Source organism: Microtus pennsylvanicus, chromosome 12, assembly GCF_037038515.1.
Source record: "Microtus pennsylvanicus isolate mMicPen1 chromosome 12, mMicPen1.hap1, whole genome shotgun sequence".
Lineage (NCBI taxonomy): Eukaryota > Metazoa > Chordata > Mammalia > Rodentia > Cricetidae > Microtus > Microtus pennsylvanicus.
In genome coordinates this window covers 59779283-59794947 of record NC_134590.1, presented here as the reverse complement: position 1 = coordinate 59794947, position 15665 = coordinate 59779283, and the positions used below count along the sequence as shown (strand labels likewise).

The 15665-nt window shown below is 50.2% G+C and overlaps 2 protein-coding genes across 7 annotated transcripts in view; one reads left to right on the top strand and one right to left on the bottom strand.

The window, feature by feature from the left end:
- Nucleotides 1-10438, top strand: part of Crmp1 (collapsin response mediator protein 1) — a 54997-nt gene extending 44559 nt beyond the window's left edge. For both annotated transcript variants that reach the window (XM_075943721.1, XM_075943722.1), the window contains 5 exons: nucleotides 992-1133; nucleotides 2215-2385; nucleotides 4556-4735; nucleotides 7094-7259; nucleotides 9411-10438. In XM_075943721.1, the coding sequence (XP_075799836.1) occupies nucleotides 992-1133; nucleotides 2215-2385; nucleotides 4556-4735; nucleotides 7094-7259; nucleotides 9411-9502 (751 nt within the window). In that variant the 3' untranslated portion in view covers nucleotides 9503-10438. The remainder of the gene's footprint in view (nucleotides 1-991; nucleotides 1134-2214; nucleotides 2386-4555; nucleotides 4736-7093; nucleotides 7260-9410) is intronic.
- Nucleotides 10439-13805: 3367 nt separating this feature from the next.
- Nucleotides 13806-15665, bottom strand: part of Evc (EvC ciliary complex subunit 1) — a 37694-nt gene continuing 35834 nt past the window's right edge. For 2 of the 5 annotated variants that reach the window (XM_075943720.1, XM_075943719.1), the window contains 2 exons: nucleotides 15453-15564; nucleotides 14879-15095 (listed from right to left, as the gene is read on the bottom strand). In XM_075943720.1, coding sequence (XP_075799835.1) covers nucleotides 15011-15095; nucleotides 15453-15564 — 197 coding nt within the window. In that variant the 3' untranslated portion in view covers nucleotides 14879-15010. Of the gene's footprint in view, nucleotides 15096-15452; nucleotides 15565-15665 lie in introns of all 5 variants that reach the window. The other 3 variants (XM_075943715.1, XM_075943717.1, XM_075943718.1) reach the window with 3 other exon arrangements.

Here is a 15665-nt window from a genome sequence, read left to right as displayed (position 1 = left end):
GTGTCTCATGGCCTTGGTGCTTGCTCCACACGCTGCCTGGCACTTTCTCATGGCGTTTCTCAGTTGGTATTTACTACTTTCCGACCTTGGCTGGAAGCTTTCTTCTTGGAGAGATAACTTCTGGTTGTCAGATTTACAATGGCAGTTTAGCTCATCTGGAGCACTCCTGTCCCTACCTGCTGTGGTCTTGTTTCTATACCCACCATGCCATGGTCTGCTGGCAATCACTATGGCTTCACAACATTCTAAGCACAGAGCATGTGTATGATGTGGGTTGGCTAAACATGTAAGTACAGACAGTCCTAAACAGGACAGTTCTTAGGCATGTGTCTGGCAGCTAAGTGACTTATGTATCCTAACACTATAAAGTAGAGGACAGCCTCAGCTTGCATTTGCAAAGCCCCAAGTCACAATCCTATCCTCACTGATTCTAGGCTCCAGGTTCGGGCTCTGGATGCATCCGATGGTCCCTGCTTCCAAACTCTCTAGAGACCAAATGACAAACCCAGAGATCTGTTTCCCTCAGCTATTACCCACAAAGAGTGTTTGTTCTATGAGCCCAGCACAGAAGCCCCAGCTGCCACAGGCCAGCAACCTCACTCTAAGAGACACATGTCAGTATGTGTGACTCTCCTGTGACATGCAGAGATGTCAGGCTTGAGTTATAGATGGGAGACTTCTGACATATAGGACACACAGCAAGCTTTGAGTTGATAGATTGACTTTGGATGACTGATTGTATTATTCTCTATTGCAATAGGGCTGGGAACATAGCTCATGGGTAGGGCACTTGCCTAGCATGTGTTAGACCTGGGGTTCAATTCTAAACACCAGAAAAAAATATTCAGATACAATTCCTGATGCCCAGTGCCTTCTTTAAAACCTCCATTAGCCCCACTGGGACTTGAAGTAGCACTCCTGTGCTGAGTGACCCATGCCAGAGACTGCTGTTCACGTGAGTTTAACTCCGCCTTCTTTCTGCTCTTGCCAGTGGAGACTTGCAGGTCACAGGTAGTGGCCACTGTCCCTACAGTACCGCCCAGAAAGCTGTCGGCAAGGACAACTTCACTCTGATCCCCGAGGGCGTCAATGGTATAGAGGAGCGGATGACTGTTGTCTGGGACAAGGCAGTGGTAAGTCTACCCTGCCTTTTTCCTGGAAGAGTCTAGATGTACCCTGCCTGGCCCACCCAGGACAATGGGATGGGCTCCAGAGTCTCAAATCTTCCTTTCTTACCTGAAGGTATAGATGGGAACAGAGGGCTCCCGGGAAACCAGCCCCAGGCTGTGGAGTCCTTGCCTCCTGATGTGATATGAATGAAGGATGGAAAGCGGCTGGTGGGCGGAAGAGGGCTTTAGCTTGCTGGAGATGGCTCTGTAGATTGTGTGTGTATCGTCATGTGCGCATGTGTAAGCATGGGTGCACACGTGTCACGGTGCCTTGTGTGACATCCAGAGGACAGCCTCTGGGAGTCAGCTCTCTCCTCCTGCCAGGTGCCAGGAATTGAACTCCTGCCTCAGGTTTGGTGGGAGGCAATCTTGCCAGTCCCAACCTTATTTACTTATTTATTTGAAATCACTATTATTGTGTTGGGCGTGTTTTGGCTGCATGTATGTTTGTTCACTACATATGTGACTGGTGCCCTTGGAGGCCAGAAGAAGGTCCTGGAGACCTTGGAATTGAAATTATGAACTGTTGTGAGCTCACAGGTGGGTGCTGGTATGGAATCCGGGTTCTTCAGAAAAAAAAAAAAAAACAGTGCTCTATCTTAACCACTGAGCTGTCTCTCCAGCTTCTCCCACCTAACTTTTTGAGACGAGTCCCTCTCTGGCCTAGAGCTCACCGAGTAGGTATGTGGCTGGCTGGCCCTAGCCCCAGGGACCTTTCTATCTTTACTCCCCAATGCTAAGATCACAGGTGTGTGTTGCTGTGTCTGGTGTTTTCCATCAGTTCTGGACATTGAACTCGGGCCCTCCTGCTTATGTGGCAAACGCTTTATAGACTGAGCTATCTCTTGGGTTCAGTTTTTGCTTTTTATAAAACTTGGGCCGAGAATGGTGGCTCTTGTGCAAGTCTCAGCAGGCCTCTATGGTTCCTTTTAGCCTGCTCTGATCAGTCTCTTGAAGCCTGGTTTCCATCTGTGAGGACCCCACTGGAAGGCCCAGGTCTGTACCCATCTCTTCTTCTCCTCAATGTCTGGGTCTTGATTTTTAGGCTACTGGCAAGATGGATGAGAATCAGTTTGTAGCCGTCACCAGCACCAACGCAGCCAAGATCTTCAACCTGTACCCCAGGAAAGGTCGGATTGCTGTGGGCTCTGATGCTGATGTAGTCATCTGGGATCCGGACAAGATGAAGACCATAACAGCCAAAAGCCATAAATCAGTAAGTCCCAGCTCATCCACAAGACTCTTTCCTTGGGTGGGTGATTTTTCCTTTAGGTCATTTCAGAAGCTTCTGGTTAAAAGTGATGCCAGGACTTCCCAAATCTGCCATGTGTCTCCATCAGCCACTCACACTTATATTGAAGAGATTCCAAGAAGGTCCTTTGACCTGGCTAAGCCAGGCTGCGGTTGTGGTCTTACAAACATGCTCTCCTCCCTCTGCCTCTCCCTGGCTGTGCACACAGGGCAGATACATCTATTCCTGGCCATGTGTTCCCTGGAAGAGCAGCCTGTGCTCTAACCCCTTGTAGCCATCACTCCAGGCTCCAGCTTACCTTTTTAAAATAACAGCTTTGAATAGAAATTGCAGCACAAAATTTGGAATCTGCAGGAAAAATTGTTGTCCTGTTTGTGACAGGCTACAGAAAAAAAAATAACCAAAATTGACTGATTGACTGTATAGTCCCCCTGCCAACACACACACACACACACACACACACACACACACACACACACCATGGTATGAGATACAAAGTTCAGGGCGAGGATTGGGGTTGGGGATCTGCCACTCACCGAAGGAAGGGTAGGTTCTTTGCAAGTGGGGAGACTCTGAGCCTAATGAATAGAGAGGAGCGCAGAAACAGTTGTGCAGTAATGCTTGTACAGATGCACATGTTGCTGGGAGAATAGACCCGCTCTTGCTCCCAGCTGCAGTTCAGAGCACTGAGAGGGAAAGTGTAGAGACAGACTCCAGGGTGGATTGTGTGCCCCTAGATGCTGTTACAGCAACAGGGAGACTCACCGTGCTGCCAACTCTGGAATCTAGTGTTACCTCTTTGAGTGATGGAGATCGCATGATCACACCTGTGGACCACACGCATAGTGTGTTTTAGCAAAAGCATCAAACAGATGGGATGTTGGGAAGGGGGTAGATGGGTGGTATCCCAAGTGCGTGATGGGACTCAGGTCAACAGCTGAAGAACTTTAAAGAGTTCTCAGCCTTCATCTCCTGCTGAGGCTGCCTGGGTAAGGAGTCGAAGAAAGACTCTCATGGTGTGCAGACAGCACTTGGGTGCGGGACAGTCACAAACAGGAAGGTACTCAGCTCCATCGGAGGTAGAGAAGCTTTTCTTCTAGATACTCTTCCAACCACTTGGTTGTTTTCAACCACGCATGACCCACTGTTGCAATAATGGATGAAAAAAGTAAACGTGATTGAAAAGAATAGGTGAAAAGCCATTGGAGGGTGGCGGTTGGCTGATGGTATTGACTGTCCTCTTCATGTGTCACAAGCCAAGTGCAGGATTTTAGAGGTTCTGTTTTACTTTTTTTCTTTTACTGTTTTTAAGATTTTATTTTTACTTATTTATTAAAATTTATTTATTATGTATACAGTGCTCTGCCTGCATATATGCCTGCACATCAGAAAAAAGGCACCAGATCTTATTACAGAAGGTTGTGAGCCACCATGTGGTTGCTGGGAATTGAACTCAGGACTTCTGGAAGAGCAGCCGGTACTCTTAACCTCTGAGCCATCTCTTCAGACCCTTTATTTTATTTTTTAACTATATGTGCATGTGTGTGTTTAACTTGGGATATGGAGGTCAGAGAACGTATTGAGGGAGTCATTTCTTTCCTTCCACCAAACTGGTCCCAAAGCCCGACCTCAGGTCATCAGACTTGGCAGCAAGCGCATCCCTTCCCGCTGAGCCATCACGCAGGCTGTTGTCTCTCCAGCTGATGAGACAGTGGCAGCACGAATTTGCCCTGTGCACATATTGTAAGTGGGCAATGTTCCTCACCTTCCCCCAGCAGGGCAGCCTGGGCCCAGTCCTTGGGATGTGATTTGATGGTATACTCAAGTGTTTTAGGAAGCCCATCCTTTGACCTTTAGTTTAGGAAATTCTCCCCTGAAAAAGATAATGTCACGGAAATGTACGTTACGGCCAGAATGTCCACAGTGCTTGTCCACAGAGGAGACGGCTCCCATTCTAGAGGCCCAGGGTAAGTGCTAACAGTCAGTCCCAGCAGGTGCTGTGCACAGTGGGCTATTACAGAGAAGAAGTCACTGACAATGCTCATAATGGAGCAGTACTTTGTGTGTGCCATGCGGGTGCAAGGGAAGCCTTGGGTGTGGTGCAGAAGTAAATCTGGGCTTCTTGCATTCACAGACTGTGGAGTACAACATCTTTGAGGGCATGGAGTGCCACGGCTCGCCTCTGGTGGTCATCAGCCAGGGCAAGATTGTTTTTGAGGATGGGAACATCAGCATCAGCAAGGGCATGGGCCGTTTCATCCCCCGAAAGCCATTCCCAGAGCACCTCTACCAGCGTGTGAGGATCAGGAACAAGGTGAGCACCTGTGTGCAGGACCCTTGCGCTGTGCCATCTTCTTCTTGGGGAGCTGAAGGCCACTTCATCCCCTCTTTCCTGAGCACAGTTGATGAACACGGCTGCATGTACTTCTGTTTGTTCTTCTGAGAAGTGGGCTTGTATCTCAGGCTCAGGTGATCAGACAAGGTCGGGGGGGGGGGTGCTGGGCTTTGAAGGATGTGTTGGGAGAAGTGCCCGTGGGCCACACAGAGTTCTGTCCTGAAACATCTTGGAGGATCCACACATGTCCCGCTGGAGGGCCTCATTAGATTAGAACCTGATTTTCAGGGTCAAGAAAGATTTCCTGGGTACCCAGCCATCACAGTGAGAATATGCACAGCCCAGCATCCTTGAGGGCTGGCTCCCTCCTGACCTCCCTAGCCCTCTCATCCTCCCCCCCTGCCAGATCTGTATCTACCATCTCCAAGGTCTTGAGACTCAGCCTTGGAAGGCTCCAGCCAAGCACAGAGCAGGCACTGTCCTTGTCTGACTCAGAGAAAGGAATTTTGGACTCCTTACTGTGGCTGTTCTCCCTGTCTGTGACCCTCCTGTCACCATATAAACTTTTTACTCACATGACGCATGCCAGAAGGGCCAGCTGTGTATGTTGCATGTGTATCTCTGTTTCTTGTGTGCAGTTTGAATGCATGCTTGTGTGTCCACTTTGTGTACTGTACGTGTGTACTCATCACATGCATTGCACACATATGCACACATACCCATTGTGTATAATGTGCTTTCAGGCATGTGTGTACATTTGTTCATTGCTTGCATTATACATGTATGCATACGTGTGTTCCTATTGTGTACTGTGCACACACGTATGTATGCATTCACTTATCCACTGTGTATATTATACATGTATGCATACGTGTGTTCCTATTGTGTACTGTGCACACACGTATGTATGCATTCACTTATCCATTGTGTATATTATACATGTATGCATGTGTGTGAGTGTGTGCCCATTGAGTGTGCTGTTCATACATGTATGTCCATTGCATGTACTGAACATGTATGCACATGTATGCACAATTTACACAGTGCATGTGGGTTCATGTGTGTGCTCCCACCCTCGTACTTCAATGGCAGCACTACTGAGACAGGAAAGGCAGTCACCGTCTCCCAGCCCTGGGCCCCACAGAGTTGCCCTTATCTGTCAGCCGTCCCTCTGCCTCTGCTACAAGGTCAGCACCAGAGAGGCACACGTCACAGGCTCTGTGCATCAGGCGCGAAGACTAAGTTTGGGGAGGGGCAGAGTGACCTGGGGTCTCGGGTACCAGAATGGTTGGGATGCCCGCTCCCCACCAAGGCCTGGCAGCATGCTGGGCTGTAGCCCTTTCATCCGCTCTGCAACTGAGGCCCATGGAGAATAGTTAACTGCCATTGAGGAAATACCTGGCCCAATGCTAAGACAGCTTACATCAGTGGGACAGGCTGCTGTACTTAGGGTTCCCTGCTCTCATCCCTGGGTAGTGGACAGGAGCCAGGCTGGGAATGGGCATAGAATCTGCCGTTAGCCACTCTGAGCCCAGGGTAAGGGTGGTGACTGAAGGAGGCTGCGGGAAGCAGGATGGCAGGGGCTGAGGAATGGGCACAAGTTATTGGAGGCCTTGGTAATCTGAAAACAGGGCCCTGGGACAGGAGAGTGGTACAGGTCAAGGCGGTTCCTGCCAACTTTGGGGGAGGGGCCTGGATCTGGGGTCAGGGGATGGTTCCTTGCCACCACTAGCCCCTAGAGCGCCTTGTATGGTGCCATGGATGAATTCTGTTCTCCGGCCTGAGGTTCTCTGCACTGTGCGAGATCTCCAGTACCCCATGGGTCCCTTCTCTGCTATGGGCTGTGTGGGCCTCTGGCTGACAGCTTCTCTGTCTCTGGATGGGGATGGCTTTCCCTCTTGAGGTCATCACTGAGGAGTTCCTTGACTCCTCTGCCCTCCCTGCCTTCTCCTCACTCTCTCCTTTAACAAGCCACCTGCCCCCAATTCCCTGCCCCCAATTCCCTGTGTACTTCTGTAAAGATGGGAAAACTGGCCCCCTGAACACTGTAGTCTGAGGAGCTGCAGAGGAGGGATGGCAGGGAAAGTGTCTGTGTAGAAATGGCTTGAGGTCCCTCAGCGTGAATCTCTGTGTGCATGCGTGTGAACAGATGTGCTCATCTCTGAAGCGTATGCATGCATGTAAATGTATAGCCGTGTTGCACTACAGCACATGTCTGTGTGTACTCATTTGCTTGTGTGAGCATATGTGATGTACAGCTAGATGGCCTCAGGCCCCCTGCTGGCAGGACAGAGGCACAGACACGTGGTAATCTGACCCCCTCCCTCTTTCTTTTAGGTGTTCGGGTTGCACGGTGTTTCCAGGGGAATGTACGACGGCCCTGTGTACGAGGTGCCAGCTACACCCAAACATGCCGCTCCTGCGCCTTCTGCCAAATCTTCGCCTTCCAAACACCAGCCCCCACCTATCAGGAACCTCCACCAGTCCAACTTCAGCTTATCAGGTAATCTCATGGTAGCCAGGCTCCTGCGGAAAGGGGCCCATGGCCTCAGGCATAAGTGGAGAAGGCGGGAAGGCCAGGGGCACACTCCTTTGCTGTGCACTGAGCCACAGCATAGGCAAACGTTTCTAGGTACAGCACAGCATGTTGATTTTTAACCTGGCACTTGTCGGCCCTGGTTTAAGCATGCCAGGGAATGTTACCACTCTCATACCGTGAAGCTAAGTGTGGAACCCAAGGATGGGTGTGAGGCAGGGATCCTGTCATTTGCTGGGTACATGCTCTGTGCCTGGCCCTCAGCAGACCCCACACCCCCAGGCTTAGGAAGCACAATCTGGATTTTATGTCATCCCTACATGGTGGTGCTGTGTTTCTGGTATTGTTTGAAGTTTTGCAAAATACAGTTTCAAAGTACCAGGATTACATATACTTGCAACTCTATCAGATGACCACAGGAGGGAGCATCACACACACACACACACACACACACACACACACACACACACACACACAGAGAGAGAGAGAGACAGAGAGAGAGAGAGACAGAGAGAGAGAGAGACAGAGGGAGAGACAGAGAGACAGAGAGAAACAGAGAGAGAAAGAGAGAGACACAGAGAGAGAGAGTGCAGTGCACAGTCCTTGAAATGATCCCAGTTGTTAGAGCCAGTGTAGGGTCCTAGGATTTGATGACGAGTGAGGTACAGCTAGACAGCTTCAGTTGAGTTGCAAAGCCTGCTGAATTCCACAGTTCAAAGGCTATGATATTGCAGTCAATGGATTTTTAAGATGCAACCATTTGAAACATGAACATGAGCTCATGAGCTCTGTATAAACAGGCAGTGGGCTAAAGTAGGTCAGTGGGTCATACCAACAAAGGTGTGTGCTAGCAACAGAGGGGGGCAGGAGCAGAGAGAAGGATGGAATTTCACTTTAAATTGTTGGAGGACTAGAGGTACTCTGCAGCGAGAATGCAGTGGATCCTGGGTCAGGGGACCCCGGGACACCACTCTTTCCACAATCCTTTCTTGGAATAGTCATCTGAGTGCAATTCTGATGTTAAAGGTGGCTGACGTTGTTGCGCAAAGAGACCCCACACACAACCCTAGCATCTTGTCTGGTGTGCACAGAGGGCTGCCTTCTATGCTGTGAGGAGCCCTGGAGACAGTGGCATCTCACAACCAGTTTGCAGACTGGCTCTCTAGTCCCGTCAGGCAACTAAACACTGTAGATCTACTGTTAGATGTGAATAGAAAATCTTTAGAATAAAGATAGCCATGTAATAACAAGCCTGTGTTAAGGCCCTCCTTCTCTCTGAAGCCCATGGTGTTGCTCTCGGGGCCTCACAGACATTTACCAAGGGTCACTATTGCTGCCAGTGACATGGCTGGTTTTCCTACATTGCTGTCAAGTTCACCCTTGTCCAGTTCCGAGTCAGGACAGTGCTACAGTACATAGGTGCAGTATGCTAGTGTGAACTGTTACTCTCATGGTATAGTCACCCAGCAGACCTGGTGTGGCGGGCTATGATGGGAGAGGAGCAGAATGACAGGTTGCGTCCTCACGGCTGCCAGTGAGACGGCCGGGAGAACAAGATCTGTACTCTATGGCTCACCTAGAGTGGCTCACCTCAGTGGCTCACCTAGCCAGACCCTGTACAGTCAAGGTCAAAAGAGAAGACAGTCCACAAGCAGACACAGGTCACCAGAGCAAGGGACACTGTCAAAGGAAGGCGGGCTTTGGGGACAAGGCAGTGTGGGCATGAGTCCTGTCTTCTCAATCTAATGTCTGGATCCTTAAGGCATTCAGCCTGAGCTTCAACTCCCTTAGCTTTGAATTGTGGGTAAAACACATATCCATCATAGCATTGTGTGTTCTCAGCACAAACCAGTGCCCCAAGACTGCCTGCACACAGTAGGAACTCACTCTGCAGGAGTCAGAGACCTGGGAGGGCTGGCAGGTACCCAGGGGAGATCAGGCAGGTCTACAGGTCAGGGAGGCTTTCCTGAGTGAACCTGGACAGGGTCTTGAAGGTGGGTTAGAGTGATGAGCATTTCAAGAAGGGGTGCAATACCCACAAAGGTGGGGAGGGCAGAGGCTGGGCATCGGCACACCAAGGTCTTATCCTACACACTATTGGCCTTCTGTCTCTTTCAGGTGCCCAGATAGACGACAACAATCCAAGGCGTACGGGCCACCGCATTGTGGCTCCCCCTGGTGGCCGCTCTAACATCACCAGCCTCGGTTGACCTCAGATGAGCCAGAGAACGCAAGAGTGAAGGATTCTGGGAAAATGTCCATTCCTTTTCCTGTCTGTGTTTTTGAAGCCCACAGTTTTAGTTGGTACTGATGGAGGGGAGATTGAGTGATGCTCTTTCCTCCTCTGTTTAGGAAGAAGTGGTACTAGTGTGGTGTGTTTGCCTGGAAGTTCCTTGCCCACAGTGTGTGTTCACACAGACTCCACCTCAGAGCATGGTGTCTCCATTTTCCCTTCCTAGTGATGATCCCCAGGTGTAGCATTGTCCTATACCATCCCCTCCATTGCTCCACGCCCCTCTGAGTGATGGTTCCTTTGCGCCCTGTAGCTGTTCTAGGATAGGATGCATGTTAGTAAGTTACGTATGCAAGTCTGAGCGCGGCTGACGGACATCGCCGAGGACCGACATAAACACGATGCCAAGACCTTAGCCCCCGGGGAGACTCCCAAACTCTTAAAAATGAAGGCTCTTCCCTGAGAGTCTTCACTGGAAAGAAGTCGTCCCCATCCCCACCCTGACTGAGACCTGTGAATATGAAGAATGGCAGGGAAGCCTTCCACCTGGTCATAGAGCTCCATCACCCATGTCCCGCGTCAGCAACCTGGTCCCTGTACCTGGCCATGGTGTCTTTCTGGTCTGTGTGTTCTTCCAACCAGCCTTGGGCTTTGGGCCCAGCCAGGCTCGCACCCAGAAAGGGGTGTCCTGACACCTCCCGCCTCAGGCCTGAGGATAGGGGGGTAACAGCTCTGCCAGGCTGCCTGAGTCCCTGTTCCTCCGAGGAGGTCAGTGGGGCAATCAGATTTTTACAGTTTTGTACAGTTTTCCTTTGTATTCACTTCCATTTTTACTTAATAACTGACTTGTTGGTGGCTCTTATTTCTGAATTCAAAGCTTGTGAAAAAAAATAAAGAAATTAAATTGCCCGTTGACCTGACTGGGTGTTTTCGTTTGGGTGGATTAAAGGTCTAGCAGTCATCCCGACTCTGTGATGACCAAGTACTGGGGACACTGCTGATGACAGGTGGGAGGGAACAATTAGCACATGCCTTGGGAGAGATGGGTCAAGACCCTGGATCAATAGGTAGGCTTCTGGGATATGCACTGACTGACAGCTCAGCTCACAGCTGGGTCTGCATAGGAACTGGGTCACTAAGGACAGAAGTTCTCAGTGACTTTCCATGTTGCTCCCCAGAGTAGAGGACCCAGAAGATGCTGTACCTTTCTATAAGGAGCCACACTGCCCTCCAACCAAGTCAGCTTGGGTTTAAAGAACCCCAAGGATCCCCAAGTGAAGGGCACCCTTGTAAATCGAGGTTACCATCTTTCTCCACAGTTCCACAGAGGCCCCGTAGGAAAGGACATGGGGCTAGACCAACTTGGTTTCGGGGGAAAGATCCTTATTTGTGGTGTCTATTCCCATGAGGGAAAAACATTGCAGGACTCTATGAGAGGCTAGGACCTCTTGGAATTTGCTGTGGATCTCCTGGGCACCCAAACAGTCCTTTCTTCATGCCCAGCTACTGACTTCAAAATCCCTGCCAGGCCGTGCTCAAGGTCCGCTGGGCAGCTTGGATCCCAGCAAGTGCCTGACTGTATAAGGGTAAGCTTGCAGGGCACAAGCCTCACACTGGAAATGAGGTTCTGTTCCCCCCTACTTCTGTGTTTGGGGCTGTGTACCAACTCCGTAGAAAGCCAGAATCTGACCATCTCCTGCCTCCTGAGGAGCTGTGGTTTCCTATGATGACCTGGGAATGAAGTCATGTGGGCAGGTACTGGACAAAAGCTTCTCCTAGGCCAGCCATCCCCTTCTGTAGTATCCCTAACTCCCCTCTGAGCTGTCTTCCCATGTGTGGTCTCCGGAATGCAGGAGAGGTCCTGGCTTTAACGGTATCAAGGAGTCATGGAGAGAAGTTGAGGCTTGGCAGTATACGGCTGGGTTAGAGTCTTTGAAGAAAGCTTTAAAGAGGCTATTAGTGAAGGCGCAGCCCAGATGCAGACAAGACTCTGGCATTTCAGAGATGCCAGTACCACGGGACAACCACCAGAGACAGTAGCATGTGTGGAGTGGAGTCAGCCTGAGCCTAGGATCAGGGCTGTAGTTAGAGCCAGAGAAGTGGAGCTGTACAGGCTCTTCCCAGTCCACAGGATTGTGAATGGGTTCTGGACATCTGAACTGTTTACATTGTTGCTCTTTGGTTTGGTTTGTTCTGATTGTGACTGCCCTGGTTCCTTTTGGAGTAAAGAAGTATTTAGCTTTGGTTTTTCTGTTTTTGAGTCTTTCCTTTTCTTTTTAAAAACAGGAGTCCATAGTTAAGAGACATTGGAATGTTAGAGACTTCAGATACTTTCCAAAGAGACTTTGGAAACTTTTTATTTAATTAAAATTAATTTTATATTCTGACCATAGCCTCCCTCTGTTCTCTTCTTCTATTCCCTCCCTCACCCCCCCCACCTCCCTCTATCCATCCTTCTTTTGCATTCACTCATAAAGAGGCGGACTTCCCCTGGGCATCAGCAAAGCATGGCACATCAAGCCGCCATAAGACCAAACACCTCCCCCTGTACTCAGGCTGGGCAAGGCAATCCAGCATGAGGAATAGGTTTTCCAGAGCCAGCCAAAGCACCAGGGACAGCCCTGCTCCCATTGCCAGGAGTCCCACAAGTAGACCAAGCTATTCAACTGTCACATATATGCAGAAGGTCTAGGTGAGTCCCATGCAAGCTCCCTGGTTGTTGATTCAGACTCTGTGAGTTTCCATGAACCAGGCTAGCCATTTCTGTGGGTTTTCTTGCAATGTCCCTGATGCCCCTTCCTTGCTCTGGGTTCCTCCCTCTCCTCAGCAGGACTTGGGATATTTTAAAGAGACTAAACCTTCCAAGTGGATTTTAGGGGAGGGAACTTTTGAAGATATACTGCTTTATGTCATGATTCCAATATTGACGTGGCATCTTGTATGCAAATGAGAATGGAAAGGTTATACAGTTGAGTGGCCATGTGTTCACGTGCCAAGTAGACAACGTGTGTGTCAATGACAATGTGTTCATGTGTCGAGCTGACAAGGGGTCAGTTGTACTGGCTGGTTGTGTTCGTCTCTTTGTTTTTCCAATCTGGATACCAGCTTGAGTCATCCAAGAAGGGGGGATCTCAATTAGGAAATGCTTCCATAAGACTGGACTGGAGGCAAATCTGCAGGGCGTTTTCTTGGTGACTGATGTGGACAGGCCCAGCCTAGTGTGGGTGAGACAACCCATGGGCAGGCGGTCCTGAATGCTATGAAAAAGCAGGCAGAGCAAGCCCTGAGGAGCAAACCAGTAAGCAGTGAGCCACGGAGTGTCCCTCCAAGGTCTCTGCTTCAGTTCCTGCCTGCAGGTTCCTGCCCTCAGCGACAGACTGTGACACAGAGTGTAAGATGAAACAAACCCTTTCCTCCCCAGGTTGCTTTGGGCCATCATGTTTTATCACACAATAGAAACCCTAAGAAACTCAGTTACCAGCCAGTCTTGGTGCTGGAGAAGGTGAGGGGCATCATTTGTCTTTGTCACATTCACACCCTCAAACCAGAAGACTTAGGTGACAATAGGGATTCCCATGCAAGCAGTGTTGTAGAATTCTGCAGGAAAGAAACCATAGCTTTTCCATATATTCAGGTGACATGCTTCGTGAAAGCCACCAGAGGGCACTGTAGACTCACGCTGAGAACACCAGTCTGCGCAGACAAGGTTGGTTTGGTTAAAAGGATGATTACAGGGCGAGTGAGTGTCCCAGTCCTTAAAGCTCGGGGAACTGCAAGCCAGATAGCCTCTCTTAATTGGTCAGTTGGCCAGTGAGAGGCCTGGCCAAAAACAAACAAACAAACAAACAAAGGTGGATAGAACTTGAGAAGCCATATGGGAGGATGTCCTCTGGTCTCCAATTGTACACACACACACACACACACACACACACACACACACACACAAAGTGTACACACAATGTATACACATGCTTTCCATGAGGGCCACCTTTCTAACTAGCCAGTTCTAGTTCATATTTTAAGAAACTAAAATCCCCGAAAGTCCAGAAGATCCCTGAGAGGGGTTACTGGGTCACAGAAGCCAGCGTGTTCTAGAAATCTGTGGCACTGTTGAGCTTTGCAATGTTGGGCTTGCCCAGGGGAGGCACACATTGACCTATCACTGAGAAACACCAGAGATGAACAGTTGGGTAGACTTCAGGGTTGCTGACCATTGCTCTCCAATGCACAGGAAAGACTCGGTCCCCACAGGGCTGAAACAGCAAGAACAACTCCTCAACTCCTGGGCTAGAGTTTTTTTATTCGGAATGAGTCAGGGATGGCTCGTGTGCAAGGAGGAGCAAGAGCAGGGGAATGGAAGAGGGAAGAAGAAGGAAGGCCAGATGCTGCATCAGCCGAGCCCTCAGGAAGCGCCTGGCCTCAGGCATCCCTCGCAGGCACACTGATGTCTCTAGGCAAGAGTGTGAAGCAGTGTTTTCATGTGTGCCAGTGCTCATCTCAAATGCACCAGTGTGTACCATTCATGGCCTCCTGGTTACACGTGGGTCTGGTTACACGTGGGTCTTACACATGAGAGACTCCATCTTTGGCATCAACAGCTTTCACACCCAAGCAAAGAGTGATCACACCCAAAATGTTGACAGTCATGATTGGGGATACCTGATGGTGAAAGAGATTGTCCCCTGAGTGGGAAAGACCTCTGACCTGGGGGTAAGTGGGGCTGGTTTGGAAGCTTATGGAAGTCCTTCCCATCACTCTGGAGGAGCAGGTGACCTGGGGACCTCTCCTCAAGGGAGGGACTGCTGGCTGCTGGAAGATTTCCCTCCTCAGTGAAGACTGAGGGTAGAGATATTCTCCTATGTCCTCCATGCTCAAGGAGATCTCGTGGTATGTGACAGGAACGTGTGGTCGGTCCCCAAGATCCAAACAGTTCAGAACAGGCCTATGGATCTGAAACTCCATGGCTGTATCAAGGACACTGGCTCTGAGACTCTGACATCCTTGAGTAACCAGGTCCCAGGACTACTGAACCAAAAGATCTACCAAGAGCAAAAGTTGGCTGGTCCTGGTTGGGACACTGGCAGGACATGACAATGGAGCAATGGGGGTGAAACGATGACTTTGGGGTCAGACAACACCAGTAATACTGAGACCCTGGCAGGTAGGACTCTGTGGAGATGCTGGGAACCAAGGGCCATTGGGTAGCACCAGGACACCATGAGGCTGGAGGGCAGGAGTAGAGGGCGCTCCCGAGAGAGGAAGCAGTCAGGGAAAGTGCACCAGGGCAGAAGCCGAGGTTCTCCAAGGCCTGTCTCCACCACCTCCGTCATCCCAGGCACTTGGTGGTCATGCCATTTCCACTTTCTAAAGTAGGTGGCATTCCCTCTTTTAAGATCAGCCTTTACTCGTGGCCTAATCTGAACCACAAGGCTGCAGCCACAGAGGAAGCAAGGCACACAGTAGGTCCATCTCAGCAGGGTTCCAGCTACAGATTGCTTCTTCTCTGCAGCATCTTTCTCGAGTTCTCTCCATCACCAGCGTCGCTGTCCTGCTGACCCAGCCTTCTGCTGCTGTGGACACAGATGGGATGTGAATGCTGCCCTGTGGATGCAGGACCATCCAGCCAGAAGAAGAGAAACTTCCAGGGATGGACGCAATGTGCAAAAACTTAGCAGAAGCCACCCAGCACCAGAGGAGAATGGAGATACCAGCTCAGTTGACCCAGCAGCCCCAGAGCTGATTCACCAGCGATGATTCCCAGCAATGCAGACAACTCCTGTTATGGTCCCTCCCTGCCCATCATTCTCAATTTTATTACCAGCATTTCCTGGGCCTCACAGGAGTACCCCGAGAAGGGTCACTCACTCCCAGACTTCAGACAATTGACAGAAGTCAGGAGAAAGGCAGTGGGCTGGGATCTTTCTCACCTGAGTGGTCCTGTGGTATGGTCCGCCTGCAAAGGGTGATCATTGTTGGGCGGCCCCAGGTCCTCTCTCTCCCGAGGTGCGGGCTTCTTTCTTCTGGTCCTTACCGGCTTCTCTGTAGAAGACAGACAGGCCCAGGATGACTCCGTGATTTTAGGTGGTGCTTCCTGCCTCTACGATTTGTAAGCAACCCTGGTGGGCAGGTGGACTTCGTAC